We start from the raw sequence: 25,231 nt of genomic DNA on the forward strand, positions 1-25,231 counted from the left end.
CCTTGTTCAGTTGCTCACTGCCTTCTGCCAACGTTATTAAAAGAAATCAAGGCAATTTGCTCAGGCTTCAGAAGGTTAATTAAAATGAATAAATACACTCAGACAGTTAAAACAAAAATCATATATAAATTAATTTGGAAACACCATGGGGTCACATGGTGTTTTCACTTATTTTGCCTGATTTGGCCTCTTTTGAGGACATTGTGGACGTGAACTGAATGTTTGATTGACACCTTCTTTTCTCTCAGATTGCACCGTTAAGGTGGGGGTGACTTCAGACCTATCATTACTACTGCTGAATCCACTGTTGTGACCTCATTGCACTGTCCAGTGTCGCCCTGAGCAGAGGTGTAATCAGCCCGAGTGATTGAAAACACCTTGTTGTGCAGGTCCAGTGTTCAAGTCTGTCTTCCCTTTAATAGAGTTTTCTTTCCTTTCAAACTGTGTTTTTTAAACTGATGCCCTCTGAGGTCGGAGTTCGGACTTAGGTTACGATGTGATTAGGCATTAGAGGAAAAAGTAGTTGGGGTTATGAATACAATCAATGCTCAGGTTTTAAGGAAACACATATCAAGTTATTGTAGTGTAGTTACATAGAATATGAAGGTGGGAAGTCATGCAATACATTTACTTTTGTTACTGCAACAAAGCTGTTTTGTGTACTTGTCCTTTTTGAGTTTTTTAATCTGTAATTTTACTTTTAAACTACTGAAATAGCTAATCACACGTACTGACTTATTACTATTACTATATTTCAAGCTGCTTCTGTTACTGAATAAAAACAAAAGTTTCATGTGTCAAAACTACATTTTACTTTTACAAAAGCAAATTCTCATGAAACTGATAAAGTCATAAACTCCTTTGACGCCAAACAATGTAGCAGGATTTAGAGGCTTTTTTAAAATTAAATATATCTACCATGTGCCTTATACAAGTATTTTTACTTGAGTTAACCTTCTTTAGGACCAGTACTACAAAACTTTAGGCAAGTAGTAAGCTAAATATTGTTTTAAATCAATGTGTTTTTGTAATGGACCATTGGTTGTTTATCAGAGGCGGGGGTAACTGTAGGAAAATGCATGACCCTTCCACCATTTCTATGGAGGAATTTTGCAAAATTTTAAAGACGTGGAATGATTTTGATCAAATATCTTTATTTCAAGATTAGATATGATTAAGTGTCCATTGCGTTTGATGTGTTTAAAGGTTGTCAACATTTAAAAATACAAAAGAAATTCTTTTGCTTTTACTGTTTGTTGTTATTAGAAATGTAGTAGCCTAATACTGGCAAATGACAAAGAAACAGAAAGACATGCCTTTAAGCCTGACAGCAGGTTTTGGAGTTCAGGAGGAACTTAAAAATAAGAAAAAAATATAACTTTACAAAGTTTTTTGTCCCTCTCTTGTGCCTAAATTCAAATCTCCCTCTTCCTTTGGTTATAAAAAAAGTATTTGACATTCCTCCCCCGTATTGCACCACCCCCTCTCCTCTCATAAATAACAAACAGTCCCTAATCTGAGTTGAAGCGGGCACTTTGCCTTCAAAACATTACTCAGGGTTCACTGTGCCCTCATTAGTCTCCTGCAGCCTGATTGGTGGATGAGGCGGGAACAAGGCGGCAAGCAGGAAGTGAAGATTTTGACAGAAAGAGGTTTACAGCAGTTTAATAACATTAAACTTGACATCTTTTGAACCACGGGACTGTCAGGGAGTACCGTTAACGTTAGCAAGACCGACGGTAGCTAACGCGGAACCGAAAATGCAGTCTGTGCGAAAACGAAGAGGCAACGATTTAAACACAACAGAAACTAGGTTTGTATTTACACACACCAGGCTAACGTTTCTGTGAGTGAAAGACAGCGGAGTCCGTTTAGAAATTAGAGACACATGCTAGTTTTTTTTAAAGAAATTAACTCCTAAAGAGTTAACCGTAACAGCTCGGTATCCGTATACAGAAACGGACGCGTCGCGGCGGAATACGAAGTAAACGGTTGGACGCGCAAGCGAAAGCGAACAGACGCGGAATGGCTGTTGATGGGCCCAAATAACGTGAAAACCGGCTTAAATTACTAATAATTCAACTTTCAGGGTAGCGTTAACGTATGTGATGTGAAATCTTATAGCTGTTTGTTGTTTAAAGACAGGGACTGACTGCAGAAACACTCGGTTTTTAGATATAAATAGATGCCATGTTGTTGGGGTTTAAAATTACCTTCCTCTGGTCTGCAGTCAGTCTGTCGCTGCCGGTCCTGCTATCACATGACCGAACCGGTGTTGTGTTTGAGTCTGCTTCCTCGACGATCTGTGCCCCCTCACCGAAACCTCCGTCTAAGGGACTGTACTTTATTTATCAGGTGAGGGGGTGACTCAGTGTGGAAAAAAAAATAAAAAAATAAAAAAATATATATATATATAATTTGGATCCTTCCCAAAGCTATAAATGTGTTTTCCTTATCACTCACCTCCCTCCACCACATTGTGGTAAACTGTCAATTGTTTTGCACCAAAACACCAAGTCACATTCCTTGTATATGTAAATATACTTGCCAATAAAGCCTGATTTTGATGTAGGTAGTATTGGAGGCAAAGCAACAGGCAAAGAACACAGGCATTAGTTATCACCAAAACTATATATATATACTATATAAATAAATAAAGACATCAATAAATAAATATATGCAGGAAATAAATATGACTATGAAATGAATCCATAAAAATAGAATCTGTTGGTTTTTTGTCCTATTTATTTATGGATTTATTTCATAGCTATTATTTCTGATTATTTTTTTCCCAAAAGACAGAAAACATACCTACTACATTACATTTAATTTCTGCCAATATATCTCCCTAAATCTTACACACTGAACCTTTATGGTTGAGGATAGCAGTTGGTCTTTACAAAAAAAAACCCATCAAATACCAAAAAAACTAATACAGTACTGCAAAGATTAGTTAGTAGGCATCCTTTCACAAAAGTCACATTCAGGGATGAAGGACCCATTCTGCCACACTCATCCTTTTTTTGACCCAGTACATAACGTACTGTGCTGAACTATTGCATAGTCACTGTGTTCAGCTTGCAGCAGCATATTGCACAGCTGCACGCAATGCACCATAAGTTGAATAGGTCAGCAAATACACAGACGCTGGTGCCCACTGACTATGGTGATCATCTGACTGTGATTTCAGAGTGCAAAAAAAACCCCCAAAACAAAACACTGTTGTTATATTGTCAAACATACAGTGATTTAACCAATAACGCAAAAGGTATTCATGCACTACATTATGCATAATTCCCTTTCCCTCTTTTATGTATTTACCATACTCCTCCAAAATACTCTTAAATGCAAATGCTTAAAAAAAGGTTTTTGATCTTCATTAGATATGTACACACCATCTTTGGCTATTAACTATTCCAAAGCAAGTGCTTTGTTGTCTTCTGTATAGATTATGTTTCCTAACACAAGCAGTGATGAAGTAGTTGAGTGAAAATCAGCAAAGGCAACCATGGGTTTGAAGCTGAATTTACTGCAGTAGTAAACACCATTGTAAACCTTACTTTATTAGAATATTCCCACCATGTCTATTAAATGCTTAACCTCTGTTACGCCCTTTGCTTTTGTAATGTTGCTTTATTCCAATGACTGATGGTTGCTGTAAATGTGTGTCGACAGCACTCCTGGTTGTTTGAAGGAAAATGTGTCACAGCAGAAAAGGCATCACTTCCACTCTGACCTGTGGTTCTGTCTGACGCTGCAGAACTGGATACTGGACTTTGGAAGGCCTATTGCAATGGTAAGGATCCGTGCATTTAACACTTATCTCATGCAGTTTTAAAGAGTGCAAAAAATGATGAAATCAATGGGTAGACACCAAATAATTTCTTGGTATCGTATGTATTAGATCATCCTCCCTCTGGAGTGGTTTCCCCTGAACAAACCCAGTGCTGGAGATTATTTCCACATGGCCTACAATGTCATAACACCATTCCTGCTGCTCAAGGTAAGTGTAACAACGTGCTTTGAGACTAATGCGAAGAATATTCAGTATGAGACAGTAAAGCTACCCTTAAAGTGTATCCCCCAAAAACATCTTAATGTAATTTAAAGGGACAGTTCACCTAAAAATCTTTGTCCTCTTACTTGTAGTGCTATTTGCCATTCAGATTGTTTTGGTGTGAGCTGCCAAATGTTGGCGATATCGTCTGCTATAGCTCACTTAGTACCACTGAGCTAGCTAATGTTATAACTCAGGTGAGGACGTCATTAATGTTTACATCTCTCACTGTCATGAGCACAGGCCTCTCGTTCATGAGTAGACGCACGCCTCCTTCTGAAAGGTGATTTAGTTGTCAAGTTTTGTTTAGTAGAAATAAAATAGTTCCCACGTGAAACTGCTCACAACAACGTCTGTGGATTATCTTGAGTAACCAGGTCATGATTTCTGGTAAGAGACATTGCTGTTGATTTTTAAGTGTATTTTCTTAGCCAAGTGCCATCTAGTTCCATTGTTTTTGATTTAAGTCAGACATCTGTTCAGCTGATACTTCCAACACTTTGTAACTCACACCAAGACTATCTAGACAGATAAACAGTACTGCAGTTAAGAGGAAAAAATATGTATTTTTTATTTTGCGTAAACTGTCCCTTTAATTTATTTTTTTTCCTCCTCTATATCAGATTAAGCCCAAACATAACTAAACACATACTTTCCTAAATAGAAACGAAAATAGCCTTTATATCATAAAAGCAGGCCCATCATGGTAACTATGTCCACTAACCCATCAACAGACAGGTGTTATTGACAACAAGAGCATAAAAACATTTTTCATACCAGTAGAATCACTTTGCTCTCCATGATTTTCATAAGAGCAAGATAGAAAATATGTGCAGCACGATCACTTGCTTTAAGACACGTCTGCACGCATGCAGCAGTAAGCTAGTTAACCCACAGAGCCAATTACGAATGACATTTACTGCTGCAAATAATTATTCTGAAAATCTTAAATTCCTGATAGGTTTCCTGACAGTGATTGGTTCACTGTTGCCTTTGCACCCTTATTCCATCACTGCAGGGAAACATGATATGACTTTGTAAACATGAGGTATTTCACACTCCTTGTATGTAACCTGCTGAGGCTTTTATATATATTTTGAATTATACTGAATATATGGTCTCACAGAGTTTATTGAGGATAAAACATGTTTCTATTCGAGCCTTTTTATTGACACCAGGCCAATCTGTGTTGTCGTTCTGTCGTTGTGCCTGCAGAAACCTCTTCTTACTTTTAGTTTGTATATCTTATTATCCATTCCTCATTTTCCCAAAAATAGTTAATCAATGTTGAGACAGAACAGAAACAAATGTCAGTGATGCATTTCATTCTTGGACCACTCAGGGTGTCTGCATGTCCTTTAAAAGTCTTAAAATGTCTTAATTGGGGATAAATATTTTTGATTCTGGGATGAACTGTCCCTTAAAGAGATGGCGGTCACAACTGCAAATATGTTATTAAACAAACAAAAACAAAACAAAACACGTACTTACTGTGTATTACATTAAAACTTCAAATAAAAGCCTAGTCATCTCTTGTTTTTTTTAATTTTTCTTGATTATTCTGTCTAATTAATTATTTTTTATTTATAAATATATATATATATTTTTTTTTTGGGCTATTTTTCTGGTAATTTTCACAGATTTTCTGCTAACTTCTGGGTCATTTCTTCTTTTGTTGCTCATTACCTTTTTCCCATGTTCTTGAAAAAAAAAGAGTCAATTTGCCCATGTTTCAAAGGGTTAAGTAAATAATTTGATTGTGTTTCTAATCTTTGCTGAGCAACAGGCAGGTTTTTGTGAAGTTTGTGAATTAAAAGCCTGTCCCATGTAGACGTCTGTCCCAAATATAAGCCTTTTGAGTTCAACGATTTAATCAAAGAATCGCCCAGGGTTAATGAAATAATTGAAGTTTTATGGTATGCACATCTGCAGTTGACATTAATTCCTAAAAAACAAAACAATTAAGTCGTAATGGATAACTTACCTTACAGATGACGTCATATGTGCTAAGTGTGTGTGCTGCTGGTCCTTTCAGCTGATCGAGCGCAGTCCCAGAGCGCTGCCTCGCTCAGCGGTCTACCTCTGTATCATCACTTTTGTCATGGGAGCCAGCATCCACCTGGTGGGGGACTCCATCAACCACCGGCTCATCCTGAGCGGCTACCAGCTCCACCTGTCAGTCAGAGAGAACCCCATCATCAGAGACCTCAAACCTGCCTCACTGGTGAGTGCCTGTATTATTTAAGTAAAGTGGGGCACAGCAGGGGAAAACTGTCAAAATGTTGCCACATTTCCTTTCAAATATCTGGCCATTGTTGGCTACTGGTTGATAAAACTGGCCCTGTATGAATTATTCAGAATCTATTAATATGTTTTGTCACCTGTCATAATGTCAAACAACGTCACTGTTTGTTTTGCTTGCCACGACTCTCCAGAGATGGTTCAGGGATTTTTTTCTTCTTGACGCAAAACACATCTGTATCATCTCACATGTTTGATCCACTCTGTCACTGCTATCGCATCATCATCCTGACAAAACGCAGGGCATCAAACCTCTGAAAATGATGTGTGTTTGTCAACATGTTATAATAGGTGGATGTATGGCATATCTGGAGCAGATAGAAAGAGGCAGGACTATTACAGACAGTATATAAGTTAACTGTGTTTTTCATGCTTCAATTTGCTCACATTTCAAAGGGTTAAGCTGTTAAGGTTTTGAAAAATGTATGTATTTTCTTCATAACATAAAACGTGAACTTCATATAGAACAATAAAGTCCCAACACCTAAAAAAAACCACATTAAGGTACTTATAATACAACAGAGGTAAGGCATAGTCTGCTGTTGTACCTGTTGACAGGGTACTAAAATCACATCTTAGTGGAAAAAAATAATAGTGGATAATCTGACATTTAATGAGATCAAAGCCTCTCGAAAGTAAAACAAATAAGATAAATTAACAGTAGTTCACTTTAAAGGCTTTGGCAAAATCCTGTCTTTCATTTAATGAATGAGTCCCAAATCTTCTGTCAAAGTTTATTTGTATAGCACTTTTCTTACAAGAATAATGTAGCACAAAGTTCTTTACATACAAACAGATAAATGAAAAAAAAAAAATTCATGAGCCCACCAGTGAAGACAGTGGTTAAGCTGTTAAGGTTTTGAAAAATGTATGTATTTTCTTCATAACATAAAACGTGAACTTCATATAGAACAATAAAGTCCCAACACCTAAAAAAAACCACATTAAGGTACTTATAATACAACAGAGGTAAGGCATAGTCTGCTGTTGTACCTGTTGACAGGGTACTAAAATCACATCTTAGTGGTTTGTATTTTTTGTTGTTTTACTTTCTCATTTTTCTTTTGTCTTTTTTTGTTTTTGTTTTTGGGTGTTGTTTTGGGCTGAATTTCTTGTACTTGTCTTGTACTTATCTTTTGCTTCAAGATAACAGAAAAACAACAACCTTCTTACTTGTATTGTTAATTTACAGTTTACTGGGAAGCATCCAAAAATACACAGTTTTGGATAAAGTGAAAGCTCCTCTTTTGTGGCAGTAGATAAAATGATTTCCCTCTAGTACTCTTGTCTGATTGGGTATTCCCAAAGGCAATTAAACAAGCTGCCCTGATGTGAACCACATTTGATACAAAAATCCAAAATCAATTAAGTCAAGCTCTGAAGTTTTAGGTCCAGTTGCTTTCACTCAACCGCCTCCTGCAGAGCATCAAACATTCGTGACTCTGTTTATGTGTAAAAAGGCGAACAGGTTAATTGGAGGAATCAGGCTGGAAAATATAACACATGTATAGACGTACTGCAATAACATGATTACTGCGCTATTTTTAATACAAGGACGCACAGCCACAACAAACAATCTTTTCATCCCACCACACTGGTAACGCTTTCTCAGTGTATATATATATCTATATATCTATATATATATATATATATATATATATATATATATATATATATATATATATATATATATATATATATATATATATATACATACACACACATATTTGCTCAGCCCATCTTCTCTTTCTTTACAGCTGCAGACATGCATGCATTTAAACACATTTACATGAATGACTTCAATAACTCCTCATAGCATAGTGAAATAACTGGTTTGCATATTAACAACAGTAAGAATGCCACCATGCCGAATCATTTCTTTGTGTTTGTTGTTGCTTGTTGTTGCTTTGTTTTTTGTCCTGTCTTGTTTGGTCTAGTCTAAATTTCTGTCTCCATCTGCCCCCAGATATAAGTTGCCTATCAGTAACCTGTTTTTGTTATTGTTTTTGTACTGCCCTTTTGCACTCACTCAGAAAAAATAAATAAATAGATAAATTAAAAAAATCAAATCAAATCAAAACCTCATTTCCCCCTAACTCCCTACTTTTCCTTGGATCAATTTTGCCATATTTTGTGTAACTTTTTAAGTGGATGGATGAATAAGAACCCTGTTAAGGGATGTGATGTTGAAGCTGGGAGATTGCTTTGTTTTGTTTTTGTTGAGTGCATTTTGACTGACAGCTCGGTAAGGGTGCCAGAATTATTATTATTATTATTTTTTTTTACCGTGTGCATGGCTGAATTGAATCGTGCTGTGAAAGCAGACATATTTACAGGTATTTTAGTTTCAGGTCAGTATTTACTGATTTCCTATATTAGTGATACAAGGACACACAGCCACAGCAAATAATCTTTTGATTCCACCACACTGCCGATGCTTTCCCTGCCCCGTGTCTCTTATGTAACTGCTCACATAACATTATGGAAGTGCACGCAAACCCACTGACATCATCACATCAGGTCGGGGACTAATGAGCATCCTGTTGTGCCTATTTTGAAATTAATACATGTATTTATTGTGCACATTTTAGATACCTTAATCACTTATGATACAACTCTCTGATTTCATCACATCAAAACTGGAAGTGAAGGTAAACACACCAGAAGTGATGTTTTACTGTCAAACACCAGAGCTGCCATCTGTGAGTACACTGAGCTCAAATAAAATTCTCAGAAGTTATAACATAGTACTTCTACTTAATTTAAGTTGTGTGAGTTCAAACCAACTGCACATCTGTTTGGATGGATATCTGTTTTTGAGAACACTTATATATAAAGATGGAGCGCTTAAAAAAGTCTGAAACGCCACTGTGTGCCCTCATAATACTTTGAGATCTCAAATGCACTGATGTATGTGGAAAAAATATGAGCAATGTATCTTTTTTAAAGTTATTAAAAAGCAAATCAAGAGGCTTCTACTGGTGAAAGTAGTTCTTCGCAGGGATTAAAAACTACATCAAAAAGCTGCAAGAAGAGGCCCTGAGGGGCATTGATTTTGTGTTGGAATAAACTGATTAGTGCTTTTACCTCTTAATGAAGATTTACCTCAAAAGAAGCAATAAAGACGTTTTAGATATTTTATTTTAGATTATTTATGTCATATTCATACTTGAACCACTAAGATTCCCCTTGTGCCACGTATGGAAGCATAAACATTGGTTACATTTCTTATTTATTCAGTGTTTTTTCTCTAGTTTGCCACCTACAGACTGTTAATGTGATCATAGCCATAATAAAGTGTCAATGGTACTGTAGCAGTAGGTGGCACTGTTGCACAAGATATAGTGGAGGACGTTAGTGCTCTCCACTAATGCAGACTATATTCATATAGTATATACAACTATACACTGACCACCCACCCACACCAACGAGCCACCTTGTCTGGGGGCTGTTTTGGATGGATGGGTGCTCAACGTTACAAACATTAAGAATTTAAACCGAAATTAAATTGAGTCAGAGGGGTGGGGGTGGAGGAGGAGGGGAGGAGAGGAGAGGTAGGAGGAAGAATGGAAGCTCTCTTTGGTGAAATGTCTTTCCTTATAGATATATATATTATATATATATATATATATATACACATATAATTTTATATATATTTATTTATTTATTACTACCATTTTGCATGCATATATTTATAAAATATATTTAGTTTAATCTCTATATCTTTGATATATATACTTTCCCTGTCTGCCATCCCAGTTACTTACAACGCACGCACGCACGCCAAACGCACACGCGCGCAAACGCACACACACACACACACACACACACACACACACACACACACACACACACACACACCACACACACGCACTCACACACACAGGCACACACACACACACACACACACACAGCAAAATTGCCTTTCAATACCCTCAAAACACAACACAGTGTACCAGTTTGTTTTTGCTTGGTTGATTAACTGGTCTCGTGCTCTCCTGCCCTGTCCAATTTTGTCCCACACATTGGTCAACCCTGTCATGTCTCTCAACTGTCTTGTGTTGCATCACACAATAAAAAATAAAAGAACATAACTGCTATTGTTGTATCATTTTCCAGTAATATTGCATTTCTGTCTGTCCTTCCTTCACAGATTGACTCCTTTGAGCTGCTGTATTATTATGATGAACAGCTGGGGCACTTAATGTGGTATGTACTTGTCATAATTATTGTTTTGCATTGTTGAGAAATCAGTGGAAATTAGCAGAAAACAAGATCAAATGCTTTGCTATGAATTAAATTAAACTCTTTCTATAATGAAATTTGACTGATGATTTCCAATTCAATCTTTATTTAGTCTCGAAGGATCATTGAGAGCAAGCTCTCGTTTACAGTGACGCTGAGAAAAATAAATCACACAAAAATAAAGGTGCACAACAAGACGAGTAATGAAAGAATCTAACCAATTAAAACAATAAAGTTAAAATGAATTAATTAGAATTTTAAAATTAGATTAGAAATTTAAGACAATTGCAGACTGAGACACACGATCAGAAATCTGAAATGACCTGCAGACACGAGTAAACGTGTTTTTAGTGGACTGTAAGATGTTTCATGGGGGCAGAGACGCTCATGGAAGACGGGAAACAACAGGATGAAACATGTTGGCTTTTTTATGATCGAGCCACTATGACAAAGTTTTTAAATAACGTTTTTCACGTTTTTATACTTTTGGAGTGCCTGGATTGGGTGTGGTTTGAAAGTTGCACCTCTGGACTGAACACAGAATGATACGGCAAAACAGACTGCCATAACATCCAGGAACAAGATACAAAGTAAAATGATTTTCTTTTCACCATCTCACTCTTTGGTGTTCTCAGAAGTCTCAGATGATACAGCGCAGTGATATAAAAATCAAATTCTGATGAAATTAATTGAGAGTGTGGAGTGTTTAAGACACATACCGCATGAACACATTGTTCCTGGTTTGATAGTTGAATGCGTCATTTGTTGCATGTCCTTCTCTCCCCGCTCAGCTCCTCAACTATCGAGTATTCACCAAGAGAAAAAACACCCCAGAGATAATCATTTAAAATCATTTACAGGGACATTTTATGCCTTAATTGATTATCAACAGTGGGGTCAATTATCAATAAGTGGAGTGAGACATGAAACACACAACAAAGATGAACCTCGGATGTTGTGGTTCAATGTTGGCGCCTTACCACTTAACCACCAGCACACTCCGAATATTCTTTTATTTTTTTTGTATACATATAAACTGGTGTTTTTCTTTGCTTAACTGTGACCAAGGTAGTTCTTGATATTTTACACTAAACGGGCTGGCTCTAAAGGATGCTGGTGTGAAAGCAGCGACGCTTTCAGGCCTCGGCCCTGCAAGGACAAAGTTTCGAGTCACATTTCACTGAGCAGATTGGTTCACTGAATACATTTTGGTGAATAACACAGCAAGTGATGTAAATAATTGAAACAGAACTCATCTCGCCTTGTTGCAGTGTTTCAGCTACACAGTGTAAGAAGAGAGCTTCTCTGCAGTTTCTGCAGCTGTGGATAGATGCGAAGCCTCGTCACCTCTGACGAGTTCATTATTCATCATCTGCACTGTTCTTGTTAGATCTTTGGCAGATAAATGTGGTATGAAAACAATAATGCTGAACAACTGATAAACTACAGATCTAAGTTTATATCTTAAACTTTAATTTTAACTTTTAATCTAAACTTAAGCAATTACAACTTTTTTTTTTTTTTACAAAAACAGATAAAATGCTAAAACATAGGCCTACTGCTTATTTTTATTAAAAAAAAGTCCTACAATCCTGAAAATCATGACGGCCAAACAACCCACTGTGAAGCTTTAGTGACCTCTTGTGGGGGTCGGGATCCCGAGGTTGGGAACCAAAGCTGTTTACATGCTGTTTTATTTGTCATTTAATTTAAAGTCTGTCTTTAATCCATGGTTGAGTTTAGGAATTTAGCAAAATATTTTTGCATTTGTTCACTAATTGACAAATAATTTCAGCTCTTGTTGCTTTATTTTATTTTGCAATAAAACTGATAATAATAACATTTGGTATGGACACTGTTTCTATGGTTACCTGCAGTTTGAGGTAGTGAATGTGAGCAGTGGTTTCGGGAATCTGTGCCTGAGGTGTCTGGACATGATAATTTTAGATAAAAACCTGCCAGCTATGACCATGGGACAATATTTATCAATTATTCTCATATATGTTTCATTAAAAAATATTTATATATTTCAATACAACCCTTATTTCACCAAAATATTTTATGGCGCCGAGTTAAATAATCCTTAAAGGTGAGGAGAAATAGCTCTTTTTCTCGGTCAAACCTGAACGTTTTAAATGTTTCTGACTGTGCTGCCCTGCCAGGTTTGCGTCACCCCTTAACGAAAAAATAGTTAAGTCTAACTGGGATCAGGTCACTGAACAGTTTGTGCCTCTGTTTTTATTCTAGGTACATTCCTTTCTTCATCATCTTGTTCATCTATTTCACTGGCTGCTTCACCAAGGCCAAAGAACAGAAGCGGATCCCCGTCCCTGGTTGGCTGTTGCTGGGGCCCAGCGCCCTCTACTATTGGTCAGTCGCTTTTTCACGTCTTTTAAAACCTCCTGCACATGATGTTCATGAGAACACGCTTTTGTTAAAGGATACTTTTATGGTAGCCTGAATGGTATGAAACTATAAATGAACTCTGCTTTTATAAATCCACATTTTAGAGATGCTTTCTATGTCAAGTATATAAAAGTGCTTTGTACTTTCTGGGAGGATTTCAATTTAGTTTCATATTTCAAAAATAGCAGATGGAGGTCGATATGCAAAGCAACAGTCACGGCACTTTGTGAGATGAAGAACAGAGTGAATGAAGGATATTTTTGGAATGTCTAGACACAGCAGCAGCAATCTCTCTAGACAAAGAATCTCCATTTGTCAGATTAATTAAAATTACAAAGAGCATTCTGTAATTTGTGCAAAAAGTTTTGGTTGTTAATGTTATAACAAAAAAGAAAGTTTAAGAAAATCAATTCAATTTATCATGTTTGCTCACTGCAATGATGTTAGTGTTTTGGAACTTGTATTTTATATTCATACTGAATAGCAGCAAATGGCTTTTGCAAGGATGAAAACAAGCTGTTATTTCAGTCTTAAATTTGTGCAGAAATCAATGCCATTGCTGTTTGGAAAAGCGGTTGTTTTTCATTTTAAATATAGCTACTGAAAGAAATATATAGATATATAGATAGATAGATAGATTATAGATAGATAGATAGAAAGAGTGTGTTCCAAAATATCAGTGAAATCATCCATTAATATTGGCTCTAGATAACTGAAACAGATTACTCATTACTCATTTTCTGGAGTATAGATTCAGCGTAGGTTTACATATGGACAATGGGGACATGTCCACCAGTGTTTTGGGAAGACAGAGTTGTCCTTACCAATTGTCGAGCAAACTTGTCCACATTTTCCTCATTCTAATGTTTCTGTGCACAAAAAGATGGGAAAATCACATCTAGTATTGATTCAGTCGGGGGCAGTGCAGTTTTGAAGGTTCATAAAGTTTTGAATATTTGCAGAAATCTTTCTGAAACACGAGAGCTACTCGAGTCCAGGAGTTTATGAATTAATTAAAAGGAATTCATCATTGACTTGCGCATTTAAAGAGGTTATTTCTGAAACAAAAGACACAAAGTAGGTTGGGAAAGTAAACTATTCATATGTGTGTTGACTCAGCAGGAATAACATAAAGTAAGAAAAGTTAATCTGCAGGAGACAAAAACTATTTAGTGGCAATGCAGAACGCCTGACAGCATTATGTTCTATTATAGCCCATATTTATATTTTGTGTTTCACCAGTAACTTCACCAGTATGCAGGAAATTAAGAGTGACAATCAAAATTTAATGGGGGAGGAGCCACCAGACCCCCTGCTAATATGTAACGTTGAAATTACACCTACACCTGAGACACCAGTATCAGCTGTGCATTGTTTTTATTTTATTTTTCATGTTTACTACACCCATTCTGCAGTTCTCTCATACCAATCAAAAAAAAAGAAAACTTGTTGTTATGTTAAAGCCTTGTTATAATTATCTTTTAATAATGTTTTAAATGTTTACGCCCTCAATGTCAGTTTCCCCTTTGCTATAGAATATTTCTATTTTTAAATTAGTGTATAAAAGTCAGAAATTACAGTATCATGCCAACACCACTTCATTGTCGAGCAGATGTTTCCTAAAATGGCCTGTGCACTCTCAGTATTCTCTTCATGTCGGCCCCTAAGGTTCGCACAGAACTTGGCAAAAAAGCTTTTAAATTTGCCACGTCTCCTTACAGAAGGGCCTGAAACTGTCTGCGCTGATTACGACGGGAGAATTTAAGTCACTTAGAAAGAAAATAGCACTCTTTGTCGTGACTGTTACTCTAATGTTCACTGAAATTGATAATTGCGCATATTAATGTATTTGAGTGTTTCGTATTGCATTTCAAATGGAGGTTGTGCTCGCTCTTTGTAATTTGTGATATTTGTCTGCTTGTATTCATTATTGTAACAGTGTTTTAAGCTGCCTTCTTGGTGAGGTCACTCAAAAAAGATATATAACAACAAACATCTGTATTGTGTAATTATTGCAAAAGTTTTAATCGTAATTAAATTTCATGACATTTTTTTCTCTCTCTTAACAGGTACTTGGTCACTGAAGGACAAATCACTGAACTTTTCCTCCTCACTTTCCTCGCCATGGTTGTCATGGTGATCTATCAACAGCGTAAAGGCCTCAGCCCGGACAGTAACGGCCTCTTCCTGTTCTGTAGTTTCAGTGTTACTGTGCTGCTGGTGGCACTGTGGGTGGGCTATCTGTGGAACGACCCAGTGCTGCGCAAAAAGTACCCCGGACTCATGTATGTGCCGGAGCCCTGGTCTTACTACACGTTACACATCAAGAACAGCCACTGAGTGACATCCGTCCTGCTCTGTGCACCTCTGTGTTTGGAGTGGAGGCTTTGAAATCACAGAAAGCCGATGTTTCTGTGACCTGACTGACGCAAATCCTTTCTCTCTTCAGCAGGTTTTCTGTGACAGAGGCCTCAGTAATATTCCACAATTACCCCAAATATGACAGTAATCTGAATTTGACACAGGTCACGTTAACCGGAGTTCCTACAGTTTAAGGCAAGTTGGATTTAAGGCTTTTTTAAAGCCACTTGGAGGTCACTTCAAGACCAATTTTCTAATAACCAAAACCTAAGGACAATTTTATTTCCACTGCTTAGATTCCCATTAAGATGAGTTTAAGAAAAGAAACGTATTATATTATTTAACCAAAAAAAAAAAAGTAAAAGATTTTACCAGTTATTTTGAGATTTTAAAATGCAACGTTAGAGAGAAAGATTAAGTAAATCTGACTCCCCTTGTCTGAGCATTTTTAAGACCTTTGTAAGATCCGCGGGAATTCTGGTGTTAACAGGATAATCTTTTGGATTTCCCTCATTAATTTTGTAATAATTATTTACCTTTATTGGCCCTAATGGCAACTATCAGTTTTGTTTAGTTGAAGGCGTAAAACTATTAACCTGCTAAAGGCAAAAGTGAGCTGCTGTCCTCTCATGTCCCAACTCATGTTACTCAGAAACCAAAATAATACAAACCTGCCACAGGTTTGCTGTAACACAGTTAGTTTGTGATAAATATAAAAAATAAGAAAACAGGAACAACAAATTTGTAAGGAATTAGTAAAAAAGTTACAAGAACATGAAAATTAGCACACAATTAAAAGATATAAGAATTAAATACAACAATAATAATAAAAAAACACAGAAATGTCTGTGAAAAAGTGCTTAAAATGTAAATTTTACTAACTTTAAATGTATAATCATAATTAAATAATTTTTTTTTTAAATATTTTTTTTCCTTTAATCCTCTTTCATTCTCTCTATTTTTTAAGACGAATTTTCAGTAAATTCCTTGTCAGCTTCCCTAATCCTTTGCAATTTATGGGACAGCTCTTACTAAGTTGCTCACCGCCTTTTTAGTTGTCTTTTCAAAAGAAATCAAACCAATTTTCTCAAGTATCAAAGGTTTTAATGTTTGTGAAAGACGGCCAGAAGTAACATGAGAAACTGATGTCCATTCAGGTTTCAAAGGGTTAAAGACAATATCTTTCTCTTTAATATCCCTGTAATTTTCTGTTGATGTTAATTACAGGGCCTCAAGAAGCGGTATATACGCAGGAGCCACTCAGGGGCCCTTTAAGATTTCAGTCCTTAATTGTGATTTGATGTGGCATAATGTTAAACAACTGTGTAATTGATAAAGTTACCACACAGTAACCCCCGCTCAGATTTGAGGCAGTTTTGCTACTTATGGTCACTTAAAGACTTCAGTAATCCCGTAAACACACAGAGCAGAGTCGACTGTTTCACCGTTTGACATTGAATACAGTCGACCATCTTCCTCGACAAAACTAACTTTTATGAACAAACTCCAGGTGAATACATGTGAGGTACATTCACTGAAAAATCAAAGAAAAAACATCTTACCTTGCTGAAGCTCGTCAGAGAGTCCAGTCATGAGGGCTGAATGCTGGGAGGTTAATCTTTAACATCTCGGAGGAAAAAACGTGTCAGGTTGTCAGTTACGGCCTCTGTACGCAGTTCACACTGTGATGTCTTAAGAGGTCAGAAATGTTTCTCTGGGATTCATGAAGGCAGAAAAAAATTGTTTTCAAACTTGAATTCAGTGTTTTCAGTCTTCTTACAACAGGCCAGCTTAATTGTTGTGGATGAAAGGTGAACAAAACAAAAACAGGTATTTAAAATCGAAACTAATTCACTGTTTTCTGGATAAAAACTAAAGCTTCATTCCTCTCTGTGCACCTCTCACTGTTCCCCTCTCAGCTCCCTCACAGAGGCAATCAGCTGATAAGTCTCAGCTGGACACTAATGCGTGCTCTGACTGCCCTGCTCACTTACTCTGGGTCTTGTAGTCTTTTACTGGATGCTGTGATCTTTTGTAGTCCTTGTTGGAGGAAACTTGTCTCTCCTCAACCTCTCATGACGTCACATTATACAATATACACTATTTCTAAAACAGTTAGTTCTGACCAAAAGATAGCATACACTTCACAGCAGTACCAAATAATTTGTGTCTTCAAAACAAAAACAGACAAATATAATAATATAAAGCCAAAAGATTAATAAAATAAAAGACAGGGTTAAATCTGATGGTGGCGGTCTGCACTGTTACCATTCGTAAACAACTGGATCTGCTTGCTGATCCATAAAAACATGTTGAAGGATTTAAAACCTGTATACTGGATGGAGGACTGTTTCAAAGATAAAACGATAAAAAGATCAAGGAAGCAAGAGTGGATTACTTTTGCGATACAAATGAAAACTTTTTTTTTGAATGAAAACAGCATTCAAATGATAAATTGTTACTTTGCTGAATTTTTCTTAACATGATGAGTTTTTTTCTTTTTGTAAGATTGTTACTGTTACTATTGTTTTCCTCAAGATCACTTTGTTACTGGTAAAATAGTTACGTTTCTGGTTTCTCACTGCTTAGATTTTACATTCATTTTGTCTTGAATAAAATATTGAACTAGAGGGGATTATGTGTTTGGTCATCTAGCGTACCAACAGACCAATCAGCCAAATGTATTATGTACAACATTTAAAAAAAAAAAAAAAAATGTTTTATTGACTGTTTTTTACCATCGTTGACTGCTGACTCCTCACTTCACTTAACTGCTGAGTCATGAACACTAAAAGATATTTCCAACAAACATCTTAGTTAAAAACAACAAGCTCTTTGTCCATTAAAGGAACATTTCAGTCTTCGCCATGGCTCGAAACTGACATCCATTAGAAAGTTTGGTGTATTTTTTGGTGCAGATTAATTTCATTCCCAGTATGTTATGATCTGCTAAAGGTAGGCACAAAACAAGATGAAAAAAATACACATATTTGTTGTCTTGTCGCCACCTTGACTAAAAGAACCGTAAGAGACACTTGTATTATCTAAAGGGGCCACAATCCCCAGGCCCCCAGGATGACTGCTCAGCTTTAATTCCAATTTTTCCAGTGACCACTCACTGTATTACTGCACATAAATAAATAAATTATTATTTTTTAGTATTTCTTTTTTTTATCCTACAATTGTAGAAAAGTCCTAAAATCTTAGAAACATCCTAAAATTCTAAAAATGTCCTGAGACACATCCTAAAATCATCACAAAAAAACACCCTTAAATCCTGGGAGTGCCCTAAAATCCTAGAAAATCTTACAAATGTCCTTAAATCCTGGACACATCCTTCAATCCTAGAAATGTCCTAAAATCTGAGAGACATGTATGGGGGTGCTGTGACTGGCCCCTGGCCTCCTGTCGTTTTAGCAAAAGCGGCTCCCGTGCAAAGCAAGTTGAGTATCCCTGACATACACAAGGTCCACAAGATAAGACTCCAAAGAGAAAACGCAGGATTATGACACTTACATAACAAAAAAGAATAATAAATCCAGAAGCCTGCTGGACTTAATCACAACACCACAGATAATAATCCTCATGATAATAAAACGTGAAAACAAAGACGGATGAATTATGTAACTCAAAGATTTATGTAAATTGTCTTCAACATAAAAAGTCTGAGGGCCTCTGGACACAGAGCAGGACGGGGACACATGGGTGATAATTGGTCCCCTCATTGTGTCAGAGTGGTGATGTGGAAAGGGGAAGGACAATGCAGCACTGTGGATCTGGTATCTGCGTTTCCACGGTAACACATATTAAATTACGTGGAGGCTTACAGGTGGTGGACTTTACACAGAGGTGGAGGGACGCGTGACGCAGACTACAGGAAACTCTATTCTTCCTGGAAGAGCAGCAACAAAGTAAAATGGTAAGAGCAAGAAATTCCTTCCATTCAGCCTTTGCATTGACTTTCTTGTGTTGTTTTTATGATGTAACGCCGCGCTTTTGTCACTTTGCAGGCTAAATTCTTCACCCCTGTTCAAATCAATGGTAAGAGGATTTCAGCTCACAGCATGATATTTTTATCTATTAACTGAATATGTTTGAAATTCCCTTTTTACAAGGTGTTTTATTCACAAGTTCTGTTTTACTTATCTTTTAGTAACTAATACATGTTGAAAAAGAAATGCGTTCACACATAACGTTCAAAGTCTGACCTTGTTCAGTCTGATTAGTTCCTGTAGTGTAAAGCTGACGTATTTCTGAGTAAACCTGCTCCTGTATGATGGATAAATAACATTTATAATTTCCCGTACTGAATTATCAAATGAAATACATACACTATGCTGATGTAATCCTTTCCTTTTTTCCCTTGCAGAGTTTAAGGAGTGCTTCTCCTTGTACGACAAGAAGCAAAAGGGCAAGATAGCAGCCAAAGACCTGATCACAGTTATGCGCTGCCTCGGTACAAGCCCCACGTTTGGTGAAATCGACAGACATCTACAAGTTCACAAAATAGGTACAACACGTAAAACACAGTAAATACAATTTGTGTTAGGGCCATTCAAGATTCAGGAAGTAAAAACAGGTCTTATGCTAAAACTCTGAGATAGCGTTTGTTTTTTTAAAGGAGCAGTATGTTAGATTTAAGGAGATTTAGCGCCGTATAGCAGTGAGGATTACAGATTGTGACCGGCTGAAACTTCTCCTGGTTAGAAATTCTTTAGTGCTCGATGTTCAGGAGGTTTTTACCCACGCCCCCCATTATTAACAGATGTCTCCTCCCCTCCAAAATAAACAAAGCAGGTGATAAATCAGCTTCTCCTCTCCTCTTTGGCATGACAGAGATAGCTCCTGTTAATGTGTGCTCACCTTTTTTTTCTGATAGTTTGGGATCCAGATGTTTCTACCAGGAGCTGAATTATCTGCAGAGGTTTCTTAATCTCCATGATAAACTGACCCAGTGATTGAAACCAGTGAAAGAAGAATAAAATAAAGAAGTTTCACATATTTTTTAAAAAAAGAAGTTTTTACGGTGCTGCTCGTCACAGAGGGGCTTCTAACCTGGTGGCCGACTCAAAAACATGAATGGCCCTTATCTAGACACGGTGCAGCATGACGATCTCCAGAAACGAGGACCTACACCTTATAGAAATTGTAGGGTAACAAAAACACAAAAGATTTTATTTTCAGGCGATTATACACTAAAGAAAATATACTTATTATATTGTATTCCATTTCTGCCAAAGTATCCCCCTAAATCATACACACCGGACCTTTAAATGTGTTTAATTGTACATAAGTAGTTATTTTGTGTCGTTCTTTTAGAGAACTATAACTCTTTTTGTTAAATGTACAGCTATTCATTTTATTATATACTTGTTCATTATTATTATGTCAAGGAATTTTAAGAAAAATGAAAAATAGTTATCATGTGGCAAATCAACATTAAAGAAACCTGCTGTTTTGCTTGCAAAACAATTACATTCATAAAGCCAAAAGGGTGTTAAACATACAGTGTGAACTCTCTTGAAATAAATATGAAAATTAAACAAACTCCAAACTTCAAAAGGAAAAAAGGGAGAAGTATCATAAAAACAAAAAATTAACAACTTCAAATTCTAATATTTCTATCCCAAAGCGACCCTCACAGTAAATTTTACTGCTCATTTACAATATAACTTAAAACTTACATGTGCATTATTTTTTTTATGACTGTTTGACACATTTTTTGTTGCACGTTTAGAAAAGACAGGAGAGCTGGATTTCTCTACGTTCTTGACAATGATGCACAGACAGATGCAACAGGAGGACCCCAAGACCGAAATCCTGGAGGCTTTGAGGATGACGGACAAACAGAAGAAAGGATACATCCAGGCGTCCGAGCTGCGGGCCAAGCTCACCATGTTGGGGGAGAAACTCACAGACAAAGAAGGTAAACTCTGATTCTGATAAAAGAGCAACCTCAAAAGACTAGAGGAAGCTTCGGGGCTACAGCAAAAACTAGCAAATGCTACTTTTTAATCAATATAAAATTATTTCACAATATTCTATAATGCACAGTGGGCACATAAATGTTTGATTTTAAAGTTACAGTGCGATCTGTGCATGTCTGCACGTGTATTCGTCTGTTATAGACTGTAACATAATGGTTTTGAAATCAAACTATAAGGGTCCAAGTTTTTGCTATAACTACAAAAACCAATAAACAATTAAATTTAAAGTGCTTTTCTAACATAATACAGACACAGTATGTTACCAGTTTGTGGTAAACTGGTAGAAATTTCTACTAAAATGTAAAAAAACAACAAAATATGATCTAAATTTGTAATCCTGTAGTCTATCTATGTTTAACATAAATCACTTGCATTTCTTTTCCCAAAGTTTTAGATTTTTACTGTATTTTAAGGATGCAGTGGACTTTGTTTTTCTCTGGCATGTTAACATTATTGCTTCATTTCATATGTGAAGCGGAGCCAAAGCGTCGAAATTGAATTTTTCCGTTCAACTTCAAGGATCAGCAATAATGTTCCCTGGACCTGGTGCATGTTTAACTATCTGAAAGTGTTTTAAGAATATATGTTTTTTAATTAATATCAATTTATCAATAATATCAATATCAATTTAAATAATATTTAGTGTAATTAAGTTTTTCATCTCTTACAGATCATGATTTACTGATGAGAATTCACTCATTTTCCATTAAAAAAAATGTTTCAAAGTTTTTTTTATTCACATTCACCACATTTGTTTCGACACATTCTTGTTTCATTTTGGGCTTTTGTTTTTTCAGCATTTTCACAAATAGTTTCTGTTATGGCAACATGTTGATTAATTCAAACATCTCTCTGTTAGGTGTTAAAATGTCCCTTTAAATTTAAACACGTTATATTAGTAATTTTCCTTTTACATGTTCATTTCAGTAACTACACCCAGTAGAAAAGGTTTCATGTTTGAAAGATTATTAGAAAATATTTTTCCAGTATTTTAAAACTTTGAAACGGGTCAGATTGACCCGCAACATAACAGGAGGGTTAAATATTTTGAAGCGAAGATTCTGACTCCTGCAGGGAAACTCCGTCATTCATACAGATTCTGACTTTAAGATTCATATAAACATAAAGTTTTCATTCAGCGTCTGTCAGTGTGCTGCCTCGAGTGCTGCTGTGCACATGAATATAAACAAATATTGCTCCGCTGCTTTTTCAGTGGGAGACATCCACGAATCAATCTGACAGCCGAATTACTGAAGCAGACAGAGAAGCCGGCGTACAGCACTGCTCCGAACATGTGGTGACTGTAAGCAGCTGTGATCACTGCTGCTGATGTAATTCACACGTCTGAGTTTTCAGGAGATTTTTCTGACTAATTTAGAAGCCAGTTCAGCAGTAATGAATTGTAATCGAATTAATCTGAAATGAAATAGCAAAATACATTTTTAGGATATAATTCTAGTGTCAGTGGAGGGAAAGCTTTAAGGAGCTTTAATCCATGTGACAAAGAGAAAAATGAATATATGAAATAAGATAAAATACTTATATAATTGAATATTTTATATTATTGAATATTTTAAGGCCCAGCAGACACACTGTAAATATACTGCTCTCTATGTAAAACTAATAAGTGGTAAAATAAGTATTTTACATTGGTAGCAATTTGATAGTGTGAAAAAAGAGACATTATAATTATAAAGTCCTGCATTCAAGGTTTAAAATCAGAAGGAGCTAAACGCAAAAAAAATGACCAAGAGCAAAATGTTCTTTCTCAAAAGTAAATGTACTGAAAAAAGCAAAAAACAAACAAAAGACAAAAACAAATAAATAAACAAAAGCATCCCTACAAAGTTACCAGTAACTAAAGCTCCCAAATAGACGTAGTGGAAGTATAGTAGAGATATATACAGTAACATAAAATAAAAACAATTTTGAGTTACAGGGACCTCAAAAAATCTCTAAATAATAGAATTCACTACAATATAAACATTAATGAGCTTTAGTTTGTGGATAAACGCCATAATAATAAGGTAAATGGTTTCAGTTCTGCTAATGGGAATAACACTGGTCTGGCTCAGCACGCTGGTCTTGGTTTTTGGCAGCTCATCACTTTGAAGGGGTTGTCAGAAAGTCAAAATCTCCCACAGGCAGAGAGCAGCAGAGACTCTGAAGGAGCTCTGAACAATCGTGGGAGACAAATGAGTTCTCAGGCTGCGCTCTCTCTCGTCAGTCCCACTTACGTAACTGCCTTCTCTGCCTTCTTCTTCGTGTAGTGGATGAACTCTTCAAAGAGGCAAACGTCAAGTCAAACGGGATCGTCAACTACGAGGAGTTCACACAGATGGTGACGCTGCCGCCTGTCGATTACTGAATTTTCAGCCGTGACGGGGAATTGACTTCACATACGCCAAACTGGATGTTTGAAACGACATATTAAATCTACATGATGCTGAAACTGACAGTTATGTTCTGAAATATTCTGCTTTTCTTGTTTTTCCTCCGAGATTATTCCTGTAGTAACGGTTTTATTGCATGCAGGACCTCTTTAATAACTCTCCTATATAACTGAACACATTGTGAAACACTTAGGTTTTACTATGTGATATGATTTGTACTTTAAAATGATGAAATCTTAAAAGCGCTGAATACTCCGTACACCTTTTAACAGGCCTGACCCTCCACCCACAGTTTTGATTTCCACTTTAATATCTCTTTTATACGGACTTCTGCATGCTTATGAGCAATAAATAAACCTTTTATTTCATGAAATGTTTTCTCTCCACTGTTAACCTTCCACACATCAGTATTAAATCATAATATCAAGTATTTTTTTTCATTCTTTTCTTGTCTAATAAAAGCTGTGTAGTTTGGATTAACATATCTTTTTCTATCAGAATTTTTAAATAAAAAACAAATTAAAAACCCTGCCTTTTAAATTCTCATACCGTCTTTGTTTTTGTCCCTCCCTTTTATTTCATCCCCTCTTTCTTCTATTTTTTGTTTTTCTTTCTTTCTATCATTGTTCTTTAGTTTTTCCTCTTTCTTTTTGTCTTTGGCTCTAGTTTATTTTTCTTATTTTCTCTTTTTATTTTCTTTTGCTTTTTGTTTACCTTTCTTTTTCAGTCTTTATTTGTATATATATTTTTGCTCTTTCTTGTTCATTTGTTCTTTATTGTTTTTTCCTTTACTGTCTTCTCCCTTGCTTAGTTTTGCTCTTGCTTTCTTTTTGCTTTTCTTTATCTTCATTTCTGTCTTTTGTTCTTTTTTTTTTTTTTTTTCCGTTTTCTGTTTTTTTTATTTATTTTCCCTTTTATAATTTCTTTTGTTTCTTTCTGTTTCTTGCTCTGTTTTTCTCTCTTTTATTGTTTTTGTTTATTTCTTTATTTTCTCTATCTTTCATTTTTGTCTTTTTTTGTTTTTCTTCTCTATTTCTTTCTGACAGTTTCCATCATCTCCAGTCCTGCGTGCATAATTCTCAGGCACTTGACATTTGTGAGGACTGCTTTTACAGAAGCCACTTGTAGTTTGCATTTTTTCCCCCACAAGTTTTATTTTGTAGTATAAAGCACAGTATATAAATACTCATATGTAACAGCACATCACTGATTAATACATGAATAACATTTTTTCAAAACATGTAACTGTCTTAAGGCCTATTACTGGCCTGTTTAAATGCAGTTTACAGTGGGACTGTAGAGAGTGTAATCAGGCAACGTGCTGCTTTGACAAAGCTGTGGTTAGTATTAGCCACTTGTGTTAATTTTGTGCTTGGAAACCAACAGAATCATTAAATGTACAAATATGAATCCTAAAAAAACAAAAACAAAACAATCAGTCTTTTGGCCTGGCACCTTCAGGCTTTAGTCTCATTCTTTTC

General features: G+C 36.0%; 3 protein-coding genes across 3 annotated transcripts in view; 2 read left to right on the forward strand and 1 right to left on the reverse strand.

Annotated features, from left to right (window-relative positions):
• Positions 1–6,115, reverse strand: part of chrna7a (cholinergic receptor, nicotinic, alpha 7a (neuronal)) — a 42,263-nt gene extending 36,148 nt beyond the window's left edge. The window contains exon 1 of the mRNA XM_042491473.1: positions 6,042–6,115. The gene's annotated coding sequence lies outside the window, so the exon portion shown is untranslated. The remainder of the gene's footprint in view (positions 1–6,041) is intronic.
• On the forward strand, positions 1,623–16,150 carry cln6a (CLN6 transmembrane ER protein a). The gene is made up of 7 exons (XM_042491484.1): positions 1,623–1,813; positions 3,676–3,796; positions 3,905–4,003; positions 6,093–6,281; positions 10,512–10,567; positions 12,851–12,973; positions 15,079–16,150. The coding sequence occupies exons 1-7, from the start codon at positions 1,761–1,763 to the stop codon at positions 15,347–15,349; spliced, it is 912 nt and encodes a 303-aa protein (XP_042347418.1). The 5' UTR covers positions 1,623–1,760; the 3' UTR covers positions 15,350–16,150.
• A 2,607-nt stretch (positions 16,151–18,757) lies between these two features.
• calml4a (calmodulin-like 4a) lies at positions 18,758–24,281 on the forward strand. Its single transcript, XM_042488839.1, has 5 exons — positions 18,758–19,289; positions 19,381–19,411; positions 19,740–19,880; positions 21,108–21,296; positions 23,628–24,281. The coding sequence occupies exons 1-5, from the start codon at positions 19,287–19,289 to the stop codon at positions 23,723–23,725; spliced, it is 462 nt and encodes a 153-aa protein (XP_042344773.1). The 5' UTR covers positions 18,758–19,286; the 3' UTR covers positions 23,726–24,281.
• Positions 24,282–25,231: the final 950 nt, after the last annotated feature.

The sequence above is a fragment of the Plectropomus leopardus genome, chromosome 1, assembly GCF_008729295.1.
Source record: "Plectropomus leopardus isolate mb chromosome 1, YSFRI_Pleo_2.0, whole genome shotgun sequence".
Lineage (NCBI taxonomy): Eukaryota > Metazoa > Chordata > Actinopteri > Perciformes > Serranidae > Plectropomus > Plectropomus leopardus.

Excerpts from the sequence above, each read along its gene's own strand:
- cln6a (XM_042491484.1), top strand. The coding sequence starts at position 1,761 with ATGCAGTCTGTGCGAAAACGAAGAGGCAACGATTTAAACACAACAGAA. Across the intron at positions 1,814-3,675 it reads TTAAACACAACAGAAACTAG|CACTCCTGGTTGTTTGAAGG; the intron begins GTTTGTATTTAC and ends GTGTGTCGACAG. Across the intron at positions 6,282-10,511 it reads ACCTCAAACCTGCCTCACTG|ATTGACTCCTTTGAGCTGCT; the intron begins GTGAGTGCCTGT and ends CTTCCTTCACAG.
- calml4a (XM_042488839.1), top strand. Across the intron at positions 19,412-19,739 it reads CACCCCTGTTCAAATCAATG|AGTTTAAGGAGTGCTTCTCC; the intron begins GTAAGAGGATTT and ends TTTCCCTTGCAG. Across the intron at positions 21,297-23,627 it reads GAAACTCACAGACAAAGAAG|TGGATGAACTCTTCAAAGAG; the intron begins GTAAACTCTGAT and ends TTCTTCGTGTAG.